Genomic DNA, 24,928 nt, shown 5'->3' with positions numbered 1-24,928 from the left:
GGCATCCAAGTCTAGCTGCCATCCTTTGTCAAACCCCAAGTTAAAACTTAAGCCACCAAGTTATCAAATATCCTCGAAATGGCCTGTGTGTTATCCTGGGATAGAGTCCCTGCTGGAACTGCTTCACTTGACATACATATTTATACATTAGCCCACCAACAGAGGTTGCAGCTCTTGTATGGTGCTGGAAGAGGAGACTGTAATCCTGATCCCAATGTATGTTCTAACTGCTGAATAGAAAATTGGAACTCCCCTTACTCTCAGTGGTTTATAGGGGGTTGCGAGTCCTCAGCTCTTACCAATGATATGACAGAGTAGATGGGAGTGGATTGAGTTCTTTTTTCATGTCAGACTCAGGTACAAAGTAGATGCCAAGTATCTCAGCATCATTAGTATGTGGGTGCTTTTACACATTCCCAACAGCAAAAGTCAGGCTGTACATATTCCCTCAGGAACTCACATATCAACTGAATATCCAGATCTTCACTGATATCTGGGATGTCCACAGATGTTACAGCAGTGTACAAAGATCATAGATCAGCAGGAAAGAAAACCTGAAAGTGCTGACTGCCCGCCAAACCTTAGCTATCACCCCTCTCATGCAAGCGGAGCAATTTTAAGTTAGGAGACCACTTGCACTGGGTTTCTACTATGACCACTGAGCTTCTGGATGGGTTGATTGCATCTCCTTCTCCACAGAGGTTCCACATCCGAGTATCCACACAGGGTAATGTAGGCAAATGTAGTCTGTACTCTCACAAAAACCTAAATGACCAAAGTCTTTCCCAACTGATGGACCTTCTGCAGTGACTCAGGTCAGTGATTAGATAGGGCTTCCCTCTGCACTCCTCCAGTGCGGAGGATTTATGAGCATCATGCCATGTTGTCATTAGCAGTCACTACCCTAACCTTGCTGCAGTTGTTTTCATCAGGGATGCACTAAACCACTTCACAAAACTGCGTACACAAGGTGCGTTAATCAGAAAACTAATATTTCTGTTTCGTCTTTGTCTATCACGTGCCTGTATCTCAGTATAGAGAAACCCTGACTATTACAGGAATCCAGAAATGCAAATGCCTAAGGACAGATAAATGAATATTTAATTCAAAACAGCAAGATGTTGTTTGCAGTTATTTATTTTACTAAAATGGTTACATATGTTGAAACAAAGAAGAGCAATAGTAATAATGTTTGTTTTTCCAATATCATAAATAATTATTGAGTTTTCATTAGCTGTTGGCTCAGCACTGATCATGACTTTTGTTATTTAAAAAAGACACACATAATTCATTAGAATTCGTGTTTTCAGAAAACTCTAAAGCAGCAGTAGAAAAAAATAAATTAAAGGAAACGGTAACAAGAAATCAGGCCAAGTATTTCTTAAATTTAAAACCCACTTGATGTGTTATACAGTTATTCTTGTGCTTTGATCATTTGAAAAAAGAACCACTAACAAGTTGTTTGTTTATACAATGGCTTGTCTTCTCCAGTTTACTTCAGAGAAGTCCCCAAAAGTACCTTTTTACACGACAAATTTTGTTGTCGTTTATACAGAAAAAAACACTGAATATTTCTAACAGAAAAGTTTGTCAAAACCATGAATTTATTGTCACAAAATATTTAATACCAGAATAACTTATAATAGTATGAACAAAAGTGAAGTATTAACTCTCTGCTATTAGTTATAAACTCACATTATTATGTCAAAATCCAGTAAAGTATCAAAAATTAATGTCATGGAGTCTTAGACACATAATGATGCAAGTCAGTAAAACATATACTTCAACTGTTCATACAGTCACAACATACATTTCTTGCTTGGCACTTTAAGTCAATGCAAATCAGCAATTTAGAAAACAAAGTAAAAATATATATGTACAAAATATTTTCATATCAAATAATTTTCATTGTACACTAAATAAACCCAACAATGTTATGTTACATCAGAAAGTTTCCTAAGAAGTCACACCAAGGCTGATATTTGCAATGTATCTCAACTATTTTAGTGCAACTGAAACAGCCTCTACTTGGAAGTTAGTTTCATCATTAGCATAGTCCTGCTTCCATTGAAGTGGGAGTTCTGCCATTAAACTCAGCAGGAGCAGAACTAAAGTCTCATCTTGTTCATTGATGGCTCACCAAAAAGAGAAACAAGGAAAGGGATAACTAGGAAAAAACCTGACAGGATACCCACAGGAAAAAATCCAAATCCTAGCAACAATCAGCTCTTTTCCAGTTTTCTATAACCGATTCAGTATAAATTGGTTTTGGCTTTGCCACTGTTTATTCAAGCACCGTAAACCTCATTAGACTATTGTTATATGCTTTAAGAATAACCTGTACACCTCCAAATAAAATTTAAAAATAAACCTGGTTTTATGCTAGTTATTACACTCAATAGCAGTCAACTTTAGAGAGATGACATTTAATACATGGTTTAGTATCTTCTTAAAATGTTTCTGCCTTAAACGCTGAGATTTTTCAACATTTCAGTTCCCACTGTGATTCTACCTTGGGCATTGATATTTTATATTACAGATTTTTCTCACTGAAATATGAAATGTCAATCAACTGTCCTCATTTATGCAGTACATACAAAATAAAAATGTTAAAACCACATTAAAGAAATATGTTCCACCATGGAAACATTTTCGAATTCCATTGCAAATAATAAATGGCATTATAGATTTGGTTTTGTACAAGAAGAAAAAATCAATTTTACTTCTATCAAAATTTCAGTAAGTCACTAGTAAAGCTTTAAAATTATAGAAATTTGACTTGAATTTATAGCTAGTCTGGCTAACACCTTCTCAACTAGAAATCTTTAATGAGCAACACAGCTGGGTGTATAAGTTCAAAAGAATCTGAACAATTAACTTATTTCCTAAATTTTTGTGTTCTAGAGTATTGCACTTTTCAAAGGAATGATTTTGGTATTTTAATATACTGCATATACAGGTAAGAAACATGCATAACAACCTCATTGTCACTTTGACAAAACATACTGTACAATTTTTATAACACTGTTGATTAAAAAAAGAGAGAATGATGTAACAATTTCATAAGACTCATCAATTTGTACAAGTCAAATAAGCACAACTCTCCAGGGCCTTCAGCAGTAATGTGTTTAGCCCTCGGCTGCTTAAGCCCACTTGGAATAATATACAAAGTTTAAGCATTATGGCATTGTCATTTTGAGGCATAACACTGTTGTACTATGCCCACGTTATAGCTTATTTTTTCAAAGCAAGGCACTTACTGTAATAGCAATGCAAACATCTTATGCGCACTTTGATTAACATAAAATAAGTTAATGTTTTGATAAAAACAGTTTTTTTATAATTTACATGCCTTTTATAGAAGCAATTGAACATTTCATTTAATACAATGGAAACGTCTGAGTCAGAAGGGACCTTAATTTTTTTAACTGACCATCCTATAAAAGGGGACCTATTTTCCACATTTGCCTCATATCTGTGAATCTGATTTTGCTGAAAACCAATCTTGTGAGGAAAATGTCCATTTGACATAAAAAAGAAAAAGGACCCATCTCTCAAAACTGCTGAACTAATGGCACTTTAACAGTCTTTACTTCTGATATATGTGATGATTTCTGAATGATGCAGCTGGTAGTTCCCTGCAGTTTATCCTTCCCCTGGGCAAGGTTCGTTAGGGCCATAGCTGCGTTGATCTCCTTCCAGTATGTTTCATCTTTGCTGGTTCCTTTTCTGTTAGCTGCACTAGATTCAAGCAATAACAAATATTTACACATACAGCTTACATAGCTACGTGATATCAGGAAAACCATAATAACAGCAATCATTTTGGAAAACTGTGAAGTCCCTTACCTTTCACACTTATTTGGTCCATTCTCCAGATTTTCTGAAAACAGGAAAAAAAAGTCTATTTTATTTTAATAGTTTTAAAAAAAAGAACGTTCAGGGAACAGGCATATTGAAAAAGGACCCAAGATTTATTAAAAAACTGATACCAGATTTAAAATAAAATTTTGCTTTGACACATAAAAAGGACAATGGTCTAGTAACCAAGGTGGTAGTGGATCAAGGGTTGGACTTGATGATCTCGGAGGTCCTTTCCAACCCGCCTGATTCTGTGATTCTATGACAAGCTTCATGCAAGCATCTGCCTGGGGAAAGCTACACTGAGCTTGGAGCAGGGCATATGCAACCAAAAATGCTGTGGAGAGTTTCCCAAGACATGACTTTACAAAAACAGGCTTTTGGGAAGCAGAACATCACTAAACCTCACTGTGAACCAGAGCTGCACTGGTAGAACTGGTACTGAACCTTGTCCAGCATATCCCACACCAGACTGTGTCGAGAAAAAAGTTATCTTGGCAATAGTGAGAATAAAGTCGGTCTTGAAAGTTCACCTACATTTTGCAGGGTGATAAAGCAGTTTTTAAAAACATAAATCCCAGGGACATAAGGAATTGCAAAATCTAAAAATAAAAATCAGCTTCACTGCCCTTCAGTGAATGCCTTCTTGTATGCACTAAAAATAGGACTCTCACCCATGCACACATGATGTGTGTGGGCTTTAATGTGCCCCTCGCCCAGGCTGCGCCTCAGTCCCAGAGGCAGCCTGAGAAGGATACAAGTAACAAGCACACCTTGGTGTGTTAACCCGTGAAGGTTAACAGCCTTCAGACGAAATTGCATCACAGGCATAAGCTACATTTTCTCATCAAGAGTAACATTTGTTCATTCATTAAATCCTCACATCGCAGAGAAGCCAGAAATATTTAGCAGGCAGAAATGCCTAAGCTTTATTCAGTGCGTTTGCTATCCTGACACAGAAATACATTATAGAGGAACAAGAAGCTGATACCCAACTGCAATATGCAGGAAAACAAGTCAAACGAAAGGAACAGCAACAGCATGAGCACTCATGGCTACAAGACCCCAAAAGCCTCTAACCACAGCATAAATCTCATAAAGTAATGCACATCTTTATGCGATCAGATTCCCAGCTACAAATCAACGTTACTGCTAGATTTCCATTAGATTATTAATTAAAAGTTAATCTTGTCCTTAAACAGAGCTTCCAGTGGAATAGGTGCCAAAGCACATGGCATCCCTTGGTCACCTTCCACTTATGAGCAACCTTGCCCACCACAGCCAGCAGTCCCATTGTCTTATACAGCCAATAACTCAGCCCAGCCACACTGCCCAGCACATGCAGGTGACCACTGGAGACCACAGTCTCACCAAAGAAATGCAGGGAGACCACCTGTAATTTCAGAGGTCAGCTGTTTGCCAAGCTGTTTGGCTTGGCGGGCTTCCATGCTTTTGCAAAACAGCTTTATAAAAAAATGTTCACAGGTGACCAAAGTTTAAGTTTTGTTTTAAGAGCACACATCTTAAATCGGTATCTCTTAAGCATTCCTAGATCGATGCTTGAATGGGATTCAAAAAGGGGAAGTCGAATCTATGCAGAGGACAACGAACGAAGGAAAAAAGAAACCTTTCATCCAGGAAGAGGTACTGAATGACACCAAAAGTCTTCTTCTTAACACTGTACTTGGCTACAAAGAATTTTTCAGCCCTGCTTCATTGTTTTTTAATTAGAGACAATTTTCAAGGAAAGGTTTGGACCGAATAGGTCAGTAGGCATAGAAATGGAAATGGCATGTAATAGAGAACATCACTGCCAGAGCAAACCTAGATATAAATATACCTCTCTCCAGCATCTGTCAGTTTCTTTCACTGTTGGAAAATATTTCCTATGAACAAAAAAATTGCTTGTACAAACTTCTGAGGAAAGTAGGTGTGAATGGTGACACACATTCCAATTCCAGCATTTATTTGAAGGAGTATTTGCAAATATTTTTTACTGGTGTTTAGCCAGCTCTAAATGAAAGCTGCCTGCCTATGGTATATAAAAGCAGTAGAAAAACTAAAAAATAAAATCCAGGAGGAAAGAGCTGCCCATTCTTTAACTTTGCTGAAGATGTTTCCTGAATGACAAGTCTTTTCTTATTCCGTTCAGATTTTACATTTTTTCAAATAAATAATTTATATCAAAGAAACTCGAAACTGAGTTACAATAAAACCATCACTGATAATTTGCAAAGCTCTTGCTAATAACTGCTGTAAAAGCGTATTAGTACAATGAAGTCTGAAAATCCATCATTTCGAAGCACAGGTCCCCTTTTTCTTGCCAAAAATTCTTTTCTGTTATACCAAACCTCTGACAGCATACCCCAGTTTGCACTACCATAGCATGCAAGCACCTCACATCTGTCTGAGAGACAAAAACCATTCCTTATGCGCTCCTTGACATCTTACCAGCCAAACCAACTTGATCCAACTCAAAGCAAAAGTGGGGTTCACCTCATGTGCCATGAAACTGCCATGTAAGTCATGTATCTTTACCCAGGCTACTTGTCCAGGCTCCATTCATAAACAACAGAGATGTCCCCTAAGAAGTGGTTTCAGTCTATTTATCTAACATGGCAGTCCAACATCCCCGAATGCTGCTGCAAAGCAGCAAGACCTCTTCTGTGGCCACTCCTCACACATTTTCCCTTTGGACAGTATTATCATTCATGTGAATATGCTATGAACTGGGTGAGAGAGGACCACATCTCTCCTTTGGATATTTAGTACATCCATAACCCATATCTGTATTTGTATATAGATATTTAGTACACTGGTAGTATAACTACAGCCTTAATGGTTTAGCTCAGCCTAGGAGAAAGGCAGTCTGGACATATCTGGCTCTCCACCCACCAGAGAAAGAATATAGATGACAAAATTTTACCAAATTTATAACAATAACAAAAAAAGTGAATCTTACCTAACATTCCCAACATTTTGCTTTTTGTTCACATTTTGTAATCTATCTGGTCTACCCTCAACTACTAATTAAAGCTTTTGATAATTAAAGCTTTTGATATTTGACATATCTGCACAAGAATTGCAAAGTATATTTCAACTGTAAAAGCAACATTTTGGTGAGATTGTTTCATGAAAATAATCAAAGAACAACATTCTCAAAATGGAAAGCGTTCAGTTTCTTGACCATCACACAACATGTTCCTAGATTTCTTCTCTGAAGCAATGAGGAAATGGTGCTGGGGCTGGGTAACTTCTCTGGAAATGGTGACAGAAGGAATGGAAAAATGATGCAGCATACTGAATCTCACTGAGCAGCCTCCACTAAGGACTCACCCCAGAGCAACTGCTGATGGGCACTTAACTCATGAGCCCTCTCTCAGTACACCAGAAGCAGCACTTCATAAGAGGTACCAAGCATGCACCACAGCTGTCATATGCCACCAAGCGCTCATACGCCTTAGGTGGCAGCCACCTCTGCTCTCTTCTGAAGGAGTGTCACCATCTCACTTGGATCAAGGCAGGCTGTCACACAAACTTAAAACCCTACACACTTGTCAAGCTTAGATCAATGTGTCAAATGGCTCCAGGGAAGGCCAATGCTGAAGAATTATTGTATTCCACACTGTTCTCAAGACTTATTCGAAAGGGTAAACAATGGCATTTATGCTACTACATACATACATACATAAATACAACTCAAGAGCATAAAACTGGCCAGCACAAATAACTTTCCTGAACAAACTAAGTTGTGTTCAATAGCATATTTATTAACTGAAACCCAAAAGAAGCCGCTGCCGAAGGTGTTTTGTTTTGTCTCAGAAAGGATTATGCTTCTTGTCAAAGGACGTTTATAGGCTTTCAGCATATACTGAGATCCTACAGTAAATCTACTTAATATTAAACATCAGAAATATCTTTTTGTAACAAGTTCAGAAATCACTTAAAACAGCAATCACTTGCTCTACAACCAGAAAGTTTTAAACACTGTGAAAATGGAAACTCAATCGTTTATAATTAGGGATTGTCATTTATACCTCACTTTCCGGTGCTTCATTCTGCTCCCAGTTACAGGCATCCACAGAATCTGCTTTTGCCCAGCCAGGAATGTCTCATTCTGCTCTCAACATCCGCCCAAAGAAACCAGCTAGGTGGGATATTTGTTCCCTCTTGTTTATAATAGGAAGTCACTATAAATCACTTACCAATGGAATCCTGTATACCTTTCCATTAGTATGAGTTTTCAGTATACAGTTTACTGTAGGATGCAGTGCCAAGATTGTAGATACCAGACAATACCAGCTTTGTGATACAGCATGGTATTTTTCAGGACTCACGTAATTATTAATAATATAAATGGCTTTTTTTTTTTTATAATGAAATTTCATCATAAATATAAACTGGCTGATACTGACAACTCTCTCGCAAGGTAGCCCGCATCCCATTTTAGTAGAGATGGAAATGAGCCTCAGAAGTCTAAAGACAACATGCCTAGGCAATATTTTGACCTTTTCAAAATTATTTAAGAACACAATTTTCCAGAATTTCTCTTATATTTAAAATATAATTTTCTTTTGTTCTCCTGCTATCAGAAAGGCCTACCCAAAGGAAGCAAACTCCAGGGTTCTTGCAGGCAAACCATCCTTAAACTGCACAGTGGCATCACTTACCTCCAAATTACTATGTACAAAGGTACTCTGGCTACATGGTGTTTGTGGCACATTCCAATACTTCAGAACGATTCAGATCCTTACAGTTCGCCACATCCAAACTAATAACTTTCATATACTTGGACGACTTCAGAGGTGTGCTAAATAATGTTAATTACAGTTACATTTTATTCTTTGGATATAGGAATTCTGGCCTAAGAATATCACGTGCGCGGTGACGAACTGACTTTACCTAAAGGCCCTGCCGGGAACAGCAAAGGCAAGACTGACCACTTATGTAGGACCAAGAAGCATCCACATTGCTCCCCCTCTTGCTGTTATATCCAGCTCAAGCTGAACTGCAACAACTGGCTTAAACACTGCTTTGTGTTATCAGATAACACTGACAAAGCAAAGATGGCTTGAAACCAACAGGGGAAAGAATGTGTGAATGAGGGAATGAGACAGAGAGAAAAGGGTACAGAACATTATGTAGCAGGGGAAAAATGGACATGGAAGGCAAGACACAGCACGTCAGTCTCGCATGACCGTCATATTTCTTGAAGCTACCTAAACATGTACAGATTCCTGATGAATTACGCACCTTCTATTCTAGCTCCAAACAGAGGAAAAAAATAAAAAAGAACTGCTGGCCTCAAACGGTGAACACTATAAAATATTTGTGGGTTCAATAAAAGGTCCTGTATAACTTATCTTCATTTTAAAATTGGCAACGTTATTCAGTTGTTACTCTTGCTGCTTCTCCTGAACTTTCTATTGTTGGTTTTGGAGACTCTGGCTTAACATGTGTTGACCAGCATTTTCAAAACAAGGAAGCAGAGGAAAAAGAGGGAGGAACAGGAAATAAACTGGGGCAGCTGAAAGAAAAATGAAGTTTACACGTGTGAGTAAATTAGTGGTGAGATGAGGTGTTTCTGTAGGTCACATACTCACACACGCACACCTTGATTCCAGAAGTTTCAGATCTCTGTGTCTCCAAGAAAAAAAATCAGGTTAATTGGAGTTCCTGTATTCTTCTGCATTGCCACAGCTCCTTTGCCCACAAAAGATCCCAAAGTAAACCACGAACAACACCACTAACTTGCACTCATATCTGGGGAAGGAAGGTGGCTTAGCAAGGTTGCTCAGCAATGCAAGAGAGGGGAAATTGTAGCCCAAAGCACCAGGCCAGGCTCTTCTCTCTTATAAGAAATGTCATTTAATCTTGGTGCAAACACTGTACCATCTTTAGAAAACCAAGAAAACCTCAGCTTCTCTCACCTGAATTGGAGGAAGCAGGAGTTGGCCACCCCATGATTACACTTGCAGGCTCCTATTCTGAGCCTGATATAATCAGACAAATGAATTTCTAAACATGCTCAGCCAGCGACCCACACTACCACAGATCTTCTACACACAGACAGGACTCATCCCATCCAGCACTGAAACTCTTAAACCCTTTTCCCTTTGCACCATCTTACCAGGTTTCCTCAGGGACAATAGATCTATTAAGGATGAATTATGGAGAAGTGTAGACAGGAAAGTTCATGCTGGAAGAGACTGCAAACAGAGTCTCCTACAGAAATATTCCCCAATCTCGCCCCGGTGGCAGACCTCCTGCAGACCACGGGCCACCTCTACATGGGATCCATTCAGTGTTGTCCCTTGTAAGGTCACTCCTGCCCAAACTAGGTGCCAGACCGGGAAGGTCTGTGTGAAACTGCCCGGTTGGGGCTGGCAGTGCTCATGCAGCAGAGCCTTTTGGCAGAGGGATGAAAGTCCCTCTTGGAGTTTCGGGTGACCTGTGGCTGCAGACACAGCGAGGCAGTGTGACCTGGGAGAGCACGATACCAATCACAGCTGGTCTGATCTCAGGGGCCTACTGGATTTCTACTGACAAAGATTTATTACTATATCCTTTAGTTGGGTGGGAGGAGGAATGCTGTCAGAAACTTGCAGGAATGAGCTCTGGGCCCAGGCTCTAGAGAAAGCTTCTTTTCAGCAAAACTTTATTTTACCACTGCTCTCTCTTTCTTCCAGGAGGAGGTTATAGAGTAGCTTGTAATGAAGTCACCCCCACAACCCCGTTACCTCACTCCTTTGGCTTCACAGTGACAGCAAGTATAACAACTGACTTGTCATCAGCTGTTATGTCCTTTCAGATGAACAAACTGCATAATGACAATTTATGTTCACAGTGACAGCTAGAGTGAATATTTTTCCCTGTTCACCCAGTGTTTATTTTTTAGGAACAGCTATAGCTCTGGTCTGACATCTTCTACTAAGGCCCATAGATTGGGTCTTGCCAATGTTAGAAATAGCCCTTTGCCATCGTGCCCTAGGACCAAGCCTTTTCTGTGAAAATCTTTCATTGAAATTTGCTTCTTGCACCAAAGTTTCAGATATAAGCTTTAACTGTGAAGGACTGCTACCACTCAAAATTTTTTCCTGAATATCTGGGAACCCAAAGATTTTTTACACTGTGCAGCCTAGAGCCTGCTGCAGTGGGAGTAGGCATCTAGTTACATTTTAATACATGTGATTTTTATAAAATGAGTATACATGCCCACAGAGACTGCGATAGGTGTATTTTATAAATCATAAAAGAGAACTGAGTTTGCAAGTCTATATTGATATTTGCATTAATAAGTGAACTGAAAGCTCCACATAATAGTAAGCATGGTGCAAATGGTCGTACAGTCTTAGACTATGCACATGAATGTAAGAATTTATGAGCTAGCAAACTAGATAAAAACCTAGCGTAAATCACTTTATTGTTCAGGCTGTCACGGTTGGCTCTAAATTTCCCATGACCAGTGACAGCGTGTTCTCCTTGGTGTGGTGCAGGGCACTGTGTGAGACTTGTTTTCTTAGCCAGATCTTAGCAGAGCTTAAAATGGGAGCTAGGGCTGTGGAGTGTTGAGGCGAGCTGTTAACAAACTGACGGTTATGCGGTATTATTTTCTTTTCAAGTTTGCTGCAAAGCTGACTGAAATCAAATCTTTTCTCATTGAGTTGGCATGTAATTAGTAGTGTAATGTTGTCAGATTCCTTGGTGATAGTCTCCCACATGCATTTCACAATGCATAAACAAACATATGACCTAGGCTTCTTTTTTTGTGTGTGTCATTTAGGAAGGGATTTACAGCATGTGCTGTGCTGACTGACCGGATAAAGTCGTCCACTCTCCTGTTGCAAATCATTAGGGGTTAACTGTGAAAACCACGTTTGGCAGAAGGTAAGCAGGAGGGTGAAATAAAGAAAAGAGGAGAAAGGGGAAGGGAAAGAAAAAAAAGAAATAAAGGAAGGAGTATGGGAGATGTGACAAAAATGAGAAAATGGCAAACGAAGATTCATCGGCAAAAAGAAGAGTAAGGAATATGAAGGGAGAAGACATACCACCGTGTCAATTTTCTTTAGTTTTAATACAAAAAATATCCCTTTTCCCACCCAGGAAACTTGCTGTTGTGCAGGCAGGCATGTTCAGGCTTTCACTCTGGATCTAAAGAGTTTAATTGGGAGCTCTTAAAGCCTAAAATAAGGCTTTAAAAATAAAAAGCTGAAGTAAAATGCAGCCAGGATAAGCACTATTACACTCCAGCACAATTGTTTTTCATTTAAAAAGTGGGGTGAAAGGGAGGGTTTCAAAGCCATATTTCAACCCTAGGCTGACACTACAGCAGTAAAATCTGATTTTGTTATGCTAGTTGGCTGTGGGTTTGGGAGCAGACCCTACATATGCGGTGTAACATTATGATATGAATGCCTGCACACAGGATATTTTCAGAAGCCATTTGCAGAATTTGGAGAAATGTGCCCCCCATTCCTGCGGCCCCGCTTGCAGGAGCCAGCTCCTCTCCTGTCCCTGGGAGCCAAGGAGGCTCAGACATGGCATATGCTGCACAAAGGCAATTTAAATTACAAGGTGCTGTATTTTCAGGCAAGTGGAGGAACTTCTAAGTCAATGCCAGAACCGATTTCCACGGTGTGTTGAGCCAGCAGCATGGAGTAAAGAATGGGTAAGTCTGTCAGAAAGAGGAAATTCACAGCTTCTTTCACTCGTCTGTAAGATAAAGAACTGACTGACAAATAGGATCTCTTTAAACACAGCTACTTCCATCCACTGCATGGGGTAGTCAGATGTGCACAATACTTACCACAGAATCATAGAATATCCTGAGTTGGAAGGTACCCACAAGGATCATCAAAGTCCAACTCCTGGCCCTGCACAGGACAGCCAAAGAATCACACCATGTGTCTAGAGTGTTGTCCAAATGCTTTCTGAACTCTGTTAGGCTTGGTCCTGTGACCACTTCCCTATGCCCAAACACCATCTGGGTGAAGAACCTTTTCCTAATATCTAACCTAAACCTCCCCTGACACATGTGCAAATACTAAACCCCAGTGATGTCCCTAACTGATGTCCCAAACTTAATGCACTCTGTGAGATCATAAGCATAAAAATTCAAGAAGCTTGTAAGAAAAGTGTATCAGCAGGGCTTCAACAATCAAACAGCCATAAAAATGGCTGTAAGCTACAAAAGAGCCTCACAGTAACCCAGACAACTTTTGTACAACAAATCCTGCAAATCCGGGGATTACATACAAAATTTTAAAAATTATTTATATCTCTAAGAAGATACAGATATTTTCAAATATATACATACCTGAATCTGCTTGTACATTATGTGTGCATAAAAACAGGAAAGATTAAGTAGTTTGCCTTCACACTAAATATACCATGAGATAAAGCAGCAGAATCACGTGGTATTTTCTGTGGTCATTGTTTCCCAATGGCACAGGACAGAACTGTGCCAGGGCCAAACCCACGGCAGTAGATGAGACCTTTCCCCACAAACCTCAGTGCCATGGCACAGCAGCTCTGAGGCTGTTGCAGGAAGACGACATAAGAAAAGACTGTCAGATGGATATGGCACCACCAAGTAAATCATGTTAGTGACTGACAGTCTCTCTGCTTGTGCTACGGGTTTGTGTGGGGCTCAATTAGTTGTTCTAACTGAGCTTTTCACAGGTGCCACAGCTCATTCCCTGATCTCTAGATTCCGACTGGAGAGCCTGGGTTCTCAACTTCAGCAGTGCTGAGAACTCACAGGTGTAAGTAAGGTCAACAAGAGTGTTGCTTTGCATGTACATAAAGCCATGAAATCATGAGCATCCACAAGGTCTTATGTATCTAACATTACTTCACATTGTAATTGTTTGGTGCCTAGATTCCCCATTTGTGAAATCCTACAGATGTCTTATGAAAACACCTTTATTAAAGTTTGCAAAGGACCACGTGGAATGTATCAAATGGCACTGAACAGCATATCATGAAATTAATCATCCTGTCCTCAGAGGTGCTCAGCTGCGTTCACATTATTGCATTGGTGGTACAGAAGCAGCAACGAGCACTCAATGAGCATATGAGCTGGGTTTTGAGTCATCTTTCAAACCAGGCCAACTCATATATGTCAGAAAAGTATTTCTTTCCTCATCTAGCTCAAAATGCGAAGGGAATCCCTTTATTCAGCATCCTGAGAAATTACTGCAACCTACACAGAAAGCTGTAGTCACCCATCTCCCTGACCATATAGAGAATAACCAGCAGAAATAAACAGTGTTGATTGAGCTGCAGAGGAAAGAGCTGCCTGTGGATTATTCTCATCTCCAATTGCACAAAAGCGATTTTAGTGTTTGATTGCATTATTTTTGAATCAACTGTTTAGTTCTGTTTCCTTTGTGAAGCTATTGCAGTCTTCATGCTCCTACTCACTATAACTTGCACTATTATTATTTCCATTACAGGATTTCTTCCCAAACCTAAATATTCCCAGACAACTTCTAAACAGGCCCTCAGAGATTCTAGTAAGTATGGGAGGTATCTCAAGAAGGGCTGTGTTTTCAGTTTTCCTATTCACTGAGCAAATGAGAGGCAGTGTAGCTAAGCAGGCAAAAAGGGAAAGGCTCTTGGAACAGAAGAACAGCATGCTCAGTGTTATTCAGGAAGACCTGCCTATTTGCCAAGGGCTTTTGAAGAAGCAGGAACATCTCCTTCTACTCCAAACATCATCTTGTGTTTATAACAGTTTGAGTCCTAGTGCAGTGCAATTCTAGTAACTCTGCAGGAGAATCATACTTAGAAGAGCTTAAGGCCTATCCTGGCTACTGTTTCACGTGAGAGATTGCTGCAGTGTAATAGTTCAGCCAGACTGAGCTTGAATCCTCAAGGAGCAGCAAAACCTTAACACTGCAGATGCTCACAAATTGAAAGTTGCAAGTAAATTTCACACCAGAGTCTTTGCCTAAGACAGATGCGGCTCCTGCACTCTGCAGGAGCACGTGTGTGAGGTCCTGAAACAGTAGTAGGCCGGTACTTAACATTGCAAAGGCCTTGAATGTGAACCGCTTTGTGGAAGAAGATGGAATTGCTCCTCTGGCAAAACATATGAAACTGTCTGTGATAACGGGAATGAGAGCAAGGATGACTGAACAAATATTTGCACTGAGTGCCTTGTCAGGACAGGGGAATTGCTACTGATATGATCTTTACTTTAAACGTTACTGTTTCTGACAGTCTTACAGACTTCGCAGATGTTTATTGGCCACTATATCACTCTTCAAGAATGTTGGCTCTTTTCCAAAACCTGAAGAGTCTGAATGTGAAGGGGTTTGTTATTCAACACACATTGCTGCTTTTGGAGACAGCGATTTTCAAGAAACCAGCAGGGAAGCGTCGTCAACTGATAACAGCACAGGGGCTGGATTCAGACTTCTCAGCACTCAGAGCCTCAGCCATTAAGGCAGGCTCGAGTAAATGTGCACCACGTAGCAGAGGATGTGTGTATCCACGTGGCAGAGAACGCTGCCTGAGCCGTGACAGCAAGGCTGCGCCACATTAATGGACCTATATCATAGCAAAGATTGGTGCAGAGAGACAGGGCTTACTAGCTCATCCTCACCTTGATACACCGCCTGTAATTCTTGGTATAGCACAATTGCATGAATTTTAGAGCCTCTGTGAAACTCACTCCATGATGCTGCAGAGATTAGTTCTGTTCCATTCGGCTCCTCTAACCGCAGGACACACTGCATAACAATGAGGCTCATTCATACCCCTTTGCCATTCATCTCAGGAAGAGCAGCTCGCAAAGACGCAATTGCTGAGCTGTAGAGGACCCTAAGCCACAATATTTCAAGACAAACAGATTTGCTTTCAAATAGAGAGTTTTTGAACCATGGGCAATATGCCCAGGCTGTTTCTCTGAGTGAAGATGCCGATTCTCTGAGATCATTGCAAACAGCTCTCACGTGAGAAAGCTACCATGGTCCCTGCAAGCTGTACATAAATAGAGACTACACTAAAATAGTAATAATAATAATTGTGACAGTAATAACACATATCTTTTAAATAATGAGCCATAAAAACCAATCCATTCCCTTTGTGCTGATAAAATTATGAATTATTGAAACACAGCGTATTATTACCACAGGAAAAATGTACTATCCAGAAGTATTAAACTTATTTCTCCCAAACAGGCACTGACACCTTGACCAGTGTAGCCCAAAATTGCAATACTGGACAAGATCTAAAAGCAGTTAAAGCCAATAGCCTTCTCTACAACCTAACTGAATTGCTGGCTATCAGCTTCCAAGAACAATGTTATCTAAAGTAGCCCCTTGTAACATTTTCCCACGAAATATGGTTAATACTGTTTAAAAAGTCAGGTCGGTGCAGAGATAATGTGCTTCAAAAATATGCAAGACAGGTGCAGAAGGCAATAATGTCATATTTACTATATATTTGTTTTACGTTAGCTCATACATGTTTTCCTGGAAGCCAGGAGATTTCTGTCAGGGAATTCTCTCTTGCAACAGTTTGCTATATAAGACTTAAAACACATATGCATATTTATGGTAAAGCCATATGGTATTTATGGTTAAATCAACTGACATACTTCAAAAAAAATGAATTTTTATTAGTTTGGAAGCTCTGTACATCAAAAACAACTCAGAAGCTTTACCAGCATGTATAAATAACTAGTCTTCTCTCCTGTTACCATAGATAAATAAAAAATCCCTTCACCCAGCAGGGCTTGCAATCAGGGGAACCTGAACTACATATCTGTGAATAAAAGTATGGAAAATACCTGCATTCACAGAATGCAATTTCTTACTCAGCTGCAGTTGGAAATCATTGTGGACTTTCTGTTCAAGAAGCAATCAAATTAATGTTATCTCAGAGTAATTCACACTTCTGGAATTTGTTTCTGCATCTTCCCTGACCTGCTCAGATACTTTCCTAAGGGTAAGCAGCATCTGCAACAAACATGCATTTGTACAGATAGCCTTGCATCCTCACTTCCCTTTTAAGAATTAAGATCCTGAATTTCCACTTTTACAGAGAAAATCAATGAGACAGGAAGACATGGTTCCAGACATAGAGAACATTCATGTTTTTTAGGAAATAACTATGGTGGAAAAAGAGAGTTCCTTTGGTGTCTCCAACACAGTTTAACTCTAGACTTTGAGCTTTTGGATGGAGGATAAGAGAAGGACTTTCAGCAGCCACACAAGCCAGGCAGCTACCACATAAAGGCTTTAAGTTCTGTGAGCTGTTGCATGTTCTCTAATTAACTTGCTGCTATTATTAGTAGCACTTCTGTTTCCACTTTTATAACAACAAAAGCTTTTTCTTTCATTTTGCAAGAACTTTTACTTTTCATTTTTGCCCGTGAGCCAAAGCTTTGCCGTAGAGCCAAAGGCTATACATCACAGTTTGTGAAGTTTATGAAGATCTGCAAAGGGCCTGCAAAGCAGACACAGCAAATCCCACAGGCAGACAGGGCCTGCATTCCTGCCCACTCTCCTTTTCCAACAATGGGCAAACAGCCACCACCAGCAAACACTGTAGATGATGGTCAGGATGCACAAAGAACTGACACAACCAACTTAGTTGGCTGTCACCAACTGTTTTACTTCAGAGGAACAAACTAGTAAGGTGTTGGCAAAACTAGCCCCCCCGATCACCAGTGGGAGTGGTCCCCCCACCCTGCAGGCAGGGCTGGGCTAGTGCTGGCAGACACTATCAGCCATACTGCAATTGCAAGTTCAGTATTTCTTCATAAAATACTGTCTGGATAGCACTTCCTAGACAACTACCACCTCAGGTAGGAGTATCTTGAGAGCTGCTCAATGCACCCTGAAGGCTGCTGACCACTCTTAGCCCCTCATCTTCAGTGAGGCTTCTGCCTTCCTCTCACACAAGCTGTTATAATTCAAGGAAAGTTCTGCTTGATGGTCCTAAGCTTGCAATCAGTACTTGTCTTGCACCCTTTGAACACCCAGAGGACCACTCTGGCGGTCTCATTAGCATTTGTGGTGAAGCAGATATCCCAGAATACAAAGCAGGACACTGACACTATGAGTATCTGTACCCCTAGATTCCAAGAAGAAGCTGCCCAAAAGAAACAACAAAGAGTCTAAAAACCCTGGCATCAAGGCCTTTTTCAGATGACTTTGTTTAATATTAAGAAGCCATATTGCTCAGATAGGCCTGGGAGCAGCACCTCCTGCTTTATTTCTGAAGTCTGCATTTCAGTAGAGAGAATAAAGTATAGGAATATATAGGAAAGGATAGCCACATCCACTGATTGCAATTCTCAATCAAAATAACTTCTCAGTCATGTTATCTTCTTTTCTATCATCTCCTTTTCTACTTCCTCCCCATTTCCACCCGGATCCTCATTTTTCTTTTGCTGTTATGACAGGGGAAGAGAAAACTGAAGCAGTAAGAGACTTTGTCGATGTTGTTTCAAAAAAACATCCAAGACTACCTGTTGGGATGGCACTTGGCTTGCAAAGTCAAAGTCACACTGTAGTAACCCATCAAATACAAGGTGATGTGTATGTTTGGCTGCTGGCATTAAACTGTTGCTGCTGTAAGAATTGGTCAGAAATTTGAAAACGGTAATTGCTGCCCCCAAAAAAGGCAGATTGGGAAGTTATGACTTGTGAATATAAGGCACAAGGACTTTGGGAAAGTTCCTCCTGGCCACAACGCTTTGCACGTGTCCTACCCGTGAGTTTGGTGTGTAAGCTGGTTTCTATACGGCACTTAAAATGAAAAAAAGAATCCCTTTGAAAGAATCGCCTTGAAACACAGATATTGGCAATGGATGAGACTCAGTTTCTGTAATTACTGAAAGACAAATTTTTGGTCAGGACTCCTATCTGAATTCTCTCCAAAGCCTCTCCAAGCTCCAAATGCTGTGATCTTTAAAATCAAGGGAGCAAAATGTTCTCTGTTCAAATAACTGGTACTGTAAAAGCAGAAAATCCGCCTGTTAAAACTGAAGTTTAAATTGTAGTCCTGTTTTGCAATAAAATCAGACTTGTTCCTTTTTGTATCTCAGAGAAAAACAGGGTCTCTAGAAAATGTTTAGAAGGAGACTAAGCTACGTTCACTTGCACAGAACATTAAAAAAAAAAGCATTTAAGTTTCAAGGAAACAACAGAAAATTTTCTCTGATTATATAATGAAGTTTCAGCTGAGTTCACAGCTCTAACTGTTGTTCATGTCACAGACACACAAGCAAAAAATATTTCTGTACAAAACATCTCTACTTTCTAAGCAGCAGAAAGGATGCCCTCCTTCAGACAAATACACACTTTTCATTTATTTGGACAAAAAAATATTAAAATTAAACAGGACAAATTTTCAATCAACACTTGTTAATTTGAAACACTAAAAATTCTCCTATATTGAAAGCAGATTGCTCTGAAGAAACATTCATTTTCAAGGTCATAACAGCGCTGGCAAAACTCAAAAAATTGTAGTCCAACTTGCTTGTGTTCAGCTGTGTTTACTTAGCCTCAATTTGACAAAAGTCTGCCTCTGATTATACATAGCAGTCATCTGCCCACAGATAAATAGATATTACACAAATGTTTGGAGGGAATGACATTTGGCTACCATTATTTTTGGAATAATTTACTCTGCATCCTGAACTTAAAACACCAAAATGATTCATAATGGTTTTTGGGCCCAAGTATTTCCATTTAATAAATAAATTTACCTCTATGACCTTTGTGGACTTTATATTGTACATGTTCGTAGATGAAAAATAAAAAGACAATTTATTGTTAAATATTCTGTATGCTTGGGAAAGATGGATTGATACAGAATTCAGACCAAAGTCAGTGGTAAATCTGAGTGGCAAATGCACTCATTGCAGCAGCTCAGAGCCCAGCAAAGGGCTCAGGGTGGTGCTATAGAAGGGGTTCCAACTCAGCTCTACAAGACATCCCACCCCACCAAAACCTGCAAGCACAGGTTCATTGCTCAGCTCTCTGCTGAGCACACACCTGCAGTGTAAGCCCACAGGAGAAGAAACCGTAATGCAGTGCCTAAGATATAAACATGTTTTCTATTTCAAATGTACCTACCTGAAATGTAAATTTAATAGTTTTCTGCCCATTATTTGTAGGAGGGAAAATTAATACATATTCAATGCCAAACTGAAATTTTGCTTTACCCAAGGGAAGTAGTTGTTTAATGAAATTTTAGAACAGTTTATATTTCAAAGCAGACATATAGTATTTCTCTGATGCATACAGAAGTCTTGTCCAGTTAAAAATATTATTTACCTTAGAGCATTTTGTGTCCAGGAATAAAGCAAAAATTCATGAATAAATTATAATCCCTACTTCCATTCCTTCCCTGATGCCTCCTCCTAATTCTCTCCCCTTTAAGCGCCAGTCAGTTCCCCAACATCAGCAACTGCAAACCATGCTTCCACACCACCCACTGGAAGTATTGAGGGCAGTTCAAAGTCCACAAGGGATGTTGTTGCTGCTGCACATTTAAAGTGGAAAATGTTTCCAGAGTGTTGTGATGGATGGAAGAATAAAACCTAGACCTGACAGAGTTGGATAGATTAGTTTCTGTAAAGTTAGCATGCTTCCAAAAATGTCTCTTCAATTAGAATACCAAAATTAAAAAAGCCTCTGATGCAATAGGAACCATATGTGTTTGACGTACCCAGCTTTCCTCTTTAACATCTAAATACTCAGTTTAAAGAAAATTAAGAGACTTGTTTACAAAGAACTAGTTTATGTGTTTACAAGACTAAGCTGATTGTTTTTAGATGGAACGATTATATACAAGTCATTTCCCCTCATTCTCCCTTGTTTCAGGAAGGAATATTGCTGTGAAGAAGGAATGTGTTTTCAATGTGGACAGCTGGAGGTACAAAAAACAGATTTCTGTCACGTGGAACAAATGCAGTGAATTCCTTCTTTACAGGCTGTTTCCTTACAGAGATTAAGTATTAGAGCTCATTACACTATGATGCAAAGCCCCACTCATTCAGAAGTGTGCTAACGGCTGTGACCCAAAGAAGAGTTAATTCAGATGGAATCCAGGAAAATGAGGCAGCATAGAAACTTCATCAGCAGTCCAATCACATGACAAAATGCGAGGCATCTCCAAAGCCACTGCCTGCCAAAAAAAGAAAGGCTGCTGCAAGAAAAATACTTTCACAGCTTGATATCTGGGTCTTGTGACTGCTATCCAAACAAGGAGTAAAAGTGGTACTATATAATGTGGCAGGGTAAACAGAACCACCCACTCACCATCACCAATCATGTTTTTAATTCAGATAAATTCTGTTTCTTTAAAAAATTATGGGGGAAAAAGAAACAAAACCTTTTGTTGAACTTGAAAATTATATGTATAATCAGATCTGGCATGACATATTTTAGGTTCATATATACCATGAACTGTACAGGAATGCACGTTTTGACATGCAGGATCAAACTATCGGTCCATCCCAGGTGATGTCCTTTCTACACAACTGACAGATGCTCATCTCAGAGAAGCACAAAGACACTGCCCTCAGCCAACTATGCAAGGCTAAGAAGATTTTCTATCCGTAACTTACAGATGGTGACCTGAAAAATTTTTAAACAGAATATCTGATCTGAAAAATTTACATAAAGGAGCAGACACAGAAATTCAAACTTTCAGGAATGCTGGGTCAGGGAAGCCTCTACACTTGGTCTAATTGTCTCACAGTAGCCTGAAAACTACTTAGAGTTTTCAAAACAGGTCTTGGTCAATTCGGCAAAGTCTGGGATGGGTATGATTAAGCCAAAATATGAAAAGCATTCTATACTTTTGCATCCAGCTTAGTCAGGGATTGTGGATGCACAAAGAAATTGAGAAACTAATAACCACACACCCCACATGAATAGACACCCCTACCACCAGCACTAGAGTATTTCCTAGCCCCAGGCTAAGTTGTGCTTTTGCCCTAAGTTGTGGAGCAACAGTTTGGATTAATTTGCTTTGTATTCTAAGTATGGTTCATATTCTTTTCCGGAAGTGTATTTGCTGTTAGTCTGTGCAGTATGGAAAACAAATGCCAAGACATATTAATTAGATTCAAAGGTGCCTTCCAAGAAGGGTGGCAATATCTTGAATGCTTATCCATCCTAGTTTCTCAAACACTTTGAAAAGGAAAATGTCAAACTTCTCATTTTTGACTGTGAAAAATGCTAATATCTCCTACGCTTCTCTCATTTATTCTAGAGTCCTTCTCTGTTACACTCCAGATTCTTACCAGCATCTCCATATCTGCTTCCCCAGTATTTTATCTTCTTACCTTCATCCCTTTGATCTCTTCTTTCCTCTTCCTTTTCATGCCTGTCCTTAATTCTGCACTGCCCTTGTCCTCTCCCAGCACTATCTTCTCTTTACAATCTTCCAAAAGTTTCTGTTCTTTATTGTCCCACCTGTATTTATTTCCCGGCTGTGAGTTTTCCTTTTCCCCCTTCATTCCCCATCCTTTCTTCTATCTTTTCCCTCCTACAGCTAAAATGATACTCCAGTCATGACCCACCTGAAAAAAGACGTACATCTTTTAAGTCCACTGTCAGTACTAAAGGGATGGAAAATGTCTCAAAAAGAGCTAAATGACTATTCCAGTTACTATCCTGGACAAAGAAGTGTAACTCCCATCAACAGCTGGAGGAGTTCTGCACCTGAGTCAAGTTATTCCCCATTTGCCACCAATGATTGTTTGGCGTGGGAGTCCTGCTATAGCAATCTGTCCTCACACCAGGGTATGTGGAGACAGACAGAATTTCATGCAGTGGCTACAGGGTGTTGGTGATGAGAAAAACAACTCTGATAAGCCCTTTCCTCACTCTTCACTGAGAACAGCACTAACATAAGCGAAAGCTTTGTTGTAAAAAGTAAGGAAGAGGTCTGTATAAATATGGAGACAGCTATGCACCGCTTCACCCCTGTGTTCTGCGGGATCTCTAAGATACTGAAACACGCCACAAAGTTCCTTGTATGGCATGCATCATGTAATCAGTATCACTAGTAATTAAAGTCTTTCTGTTGGCTTCAAATGAAGTGGTGTAACATCCTGTGAAAGGACAGAATTGCACCACACAAACGGTTAGGTCAAGAGGATAAAAAGACTAAGAAGCATTCATTTCCTGAACTTCTTAAGATCTGCCCATCAAAACAGTAAATGTTTGCTTTCCAAGACAAAACAAGCTAATAGAAACATGCACTAGAAATCATCTTCATGGCCAAGAGTACAGAGAAAATACTGAGGAACACTTTTGTTTTCCATGGTGAATGTATTCCTCCTGGTAACACTCCCTTGTTGAAAGCCCAGTTCCCCCTCCAGCTGGTGCTGCCTGGGCAAGCTAGAGCTGCCTATGCACAGCCCAATCCACACCTGATCTTACAAAATTTTCTCTGTTTTCTTTGTCTCACTCTTTTTATATTGCTTCTGATGTTTTTTGGTTTGGGTTTTTGTTGCTGCTTGCTTCCCACCCTTACTACTCTCCAACTGCTTGCTGGGCAGGCACAGCAATTCCATGTAAGGAATGCAGGGAAGAGACGCATTCCTTGATTTTTCTGTGCACAGTAACTTGCATGACATTTGATCATAGACAGAGATTAAGTCATTCATGAATAGGGCCCAAAGGGAGGAACAACTCCAGAAAAACAACCCTCCTCACTGGTAGTGAAGCATCCAGGACTCTACAGTCATTACTGCCACACTTACAGTTCGTAGCCGATCTGGCAAAGCAAGGAATCCAATTGCAGGCTCTGTGGTTTAACTAAAATGTATCTACAGCAGCTTGGATCAATGTTTAAAAATGTTCCATGTTATTTTAGTCCAAGGACAAGCTTTTAAAATTAAAAGAAAACTTTGGCTTTAATTACAAATTAAAAGTGAAAGTTGTTTAAAAAGAATGCATATTCTGAGAAGAACAGTAATAGAAATGATTTAAAATTTAAAACTCATTCTTCTCTCTCCCAGCATGTGATAAGTCTCCTTGTAAATATTTAAATCGCAAGTCTGAAAGCTATTAAATTACGGACAATATTTAGGGTGCTTCTGCCTTGCTGTTGTGGATCTTTGGCATAGCTTGACTTTTTCCTACATTTATACTTTCAAGCTAAAATAAGTGTCAGATTTTGATGGATGTTGCAATGGCCAAAAAATAACCACAACTATAACTTTTACCTCCTTTCCTCCTAAATTTTGTTACTACATACGTGAGATGCACCAAATGTCACCACCCTATATATAAATGCAAAGGGTTTATTCCAGAGCAGCTATGAGCAATGGGATCCCAAAGTGGTTAGGTGCTACAGCGGAGAAGCTGCTGCTCTTGGGATGATTTTCAGCAACAATTGCCCATCTGAAAATCATTAGTGCATAGCAGTGGATTTTCCACATGTTCATATGCTGGACAAGCAGGTTGCCCTTGAAGTATGGTTCCCCAGGGGAAGAAGGAAAACCCACAGAAAAGTATTCTATTGTCAGCTCACGGTTTCGCTAGAGCCAGACAAAAATATGGTCAAGCATTCACTTGGCTGCACTGCTGGCAAAACGATAGGGTACCGAAATGGAGACAGCTAATGAGGAAGGCAAAGAATGAAGTTCAGGAAGAAGAAGATCTTAAAGGAGTACAGATTTTATTTTCTTTTTTAATTTAAAAAATCAGAAATAGGCGTAAGTCTCAGATCACTGACCTTTATTTTTATAAGGCCAAAAAGGTTTAGAAATAGTAGTCTTTTCCCAATAAAATATCTCATCTTCTAATTCAGCTGTTTGAAACACCAAAGTGTTTCAAAAAATACGAGAAAGTATTGAAGGAGCCGAAATAAAAAAGGGTATAATTCTAACTAGGCAGTATTTTCTATTTAATGCCCCATTAATCGATAATTTGGCTTGAAGGGAGAAAAAAAGTTGGCAAAAGGGAATGGAATTCTTTAGCTCCTTGTTTTACTTAAGAAAAATTCCCAACGGGCTTCACTTAAACAAAGAACTTTAGTTTTCCACTGGAAAGACAAAAAGAAAATCTTGGTCTAGCATGTCCTG

The 24,928-nt window shown here is 39.6% G+C and overlaps 1 protein-coding gene across 2 annotated transcripts in view; it reads right to left on the bottom strand.

The window, feature by feature from the left end:
• Positions 1–1,119: 1,119 nt before the first annotated feature.
• Positions 1,120–24,928, bottom strand: part of MKX (mohawk homeobox) — a 49,509-nt gene continuing 25,700 nt past the window's right edge. Inside the window, exons 6-7 of one of the 2 annotated variants that reach the window (XM_039380745.1) lie at positions 3,850–3,883; positions 1,120–3,741 (exon numbers count right to left, since the gene is read on the bottom strand). In XM_039380745.1, coding sequence (XP_039236679.1) covers positions 3,555–3,741; positions 3,850–3,883 — 221 coding nt within the window. In that variant the 3' untranslated portion in view covers positions 1,120–3,554. The remainder of the gene's footprint in view (positions 3,742–3,849; positions 3,884–24,928) is intronic. The other variant, XM_039380746.1, reaches the window with a different exon arrangement.

The sequence above is a fragment of the Pipra filicauda genome, unplaced genomic scaffold (genome assembly GCF_003945595.2).
Source record: "Pipra filicauda isolate LSUMZ 115617 unplaced genomic scaffold, ASM394559v2 scaffold1_size10287979_pilon, whole genome shotgun sequence".
Classification (NCBI taxonomy): Eukaryota; Metazoa; Chordata; class Aves; order Passeriformes; family Pipridae; genus Pipra; species Pipra filicauda.
This window is presented reverse-complemented; position numbering and strand designations above follow the sequence as displayed.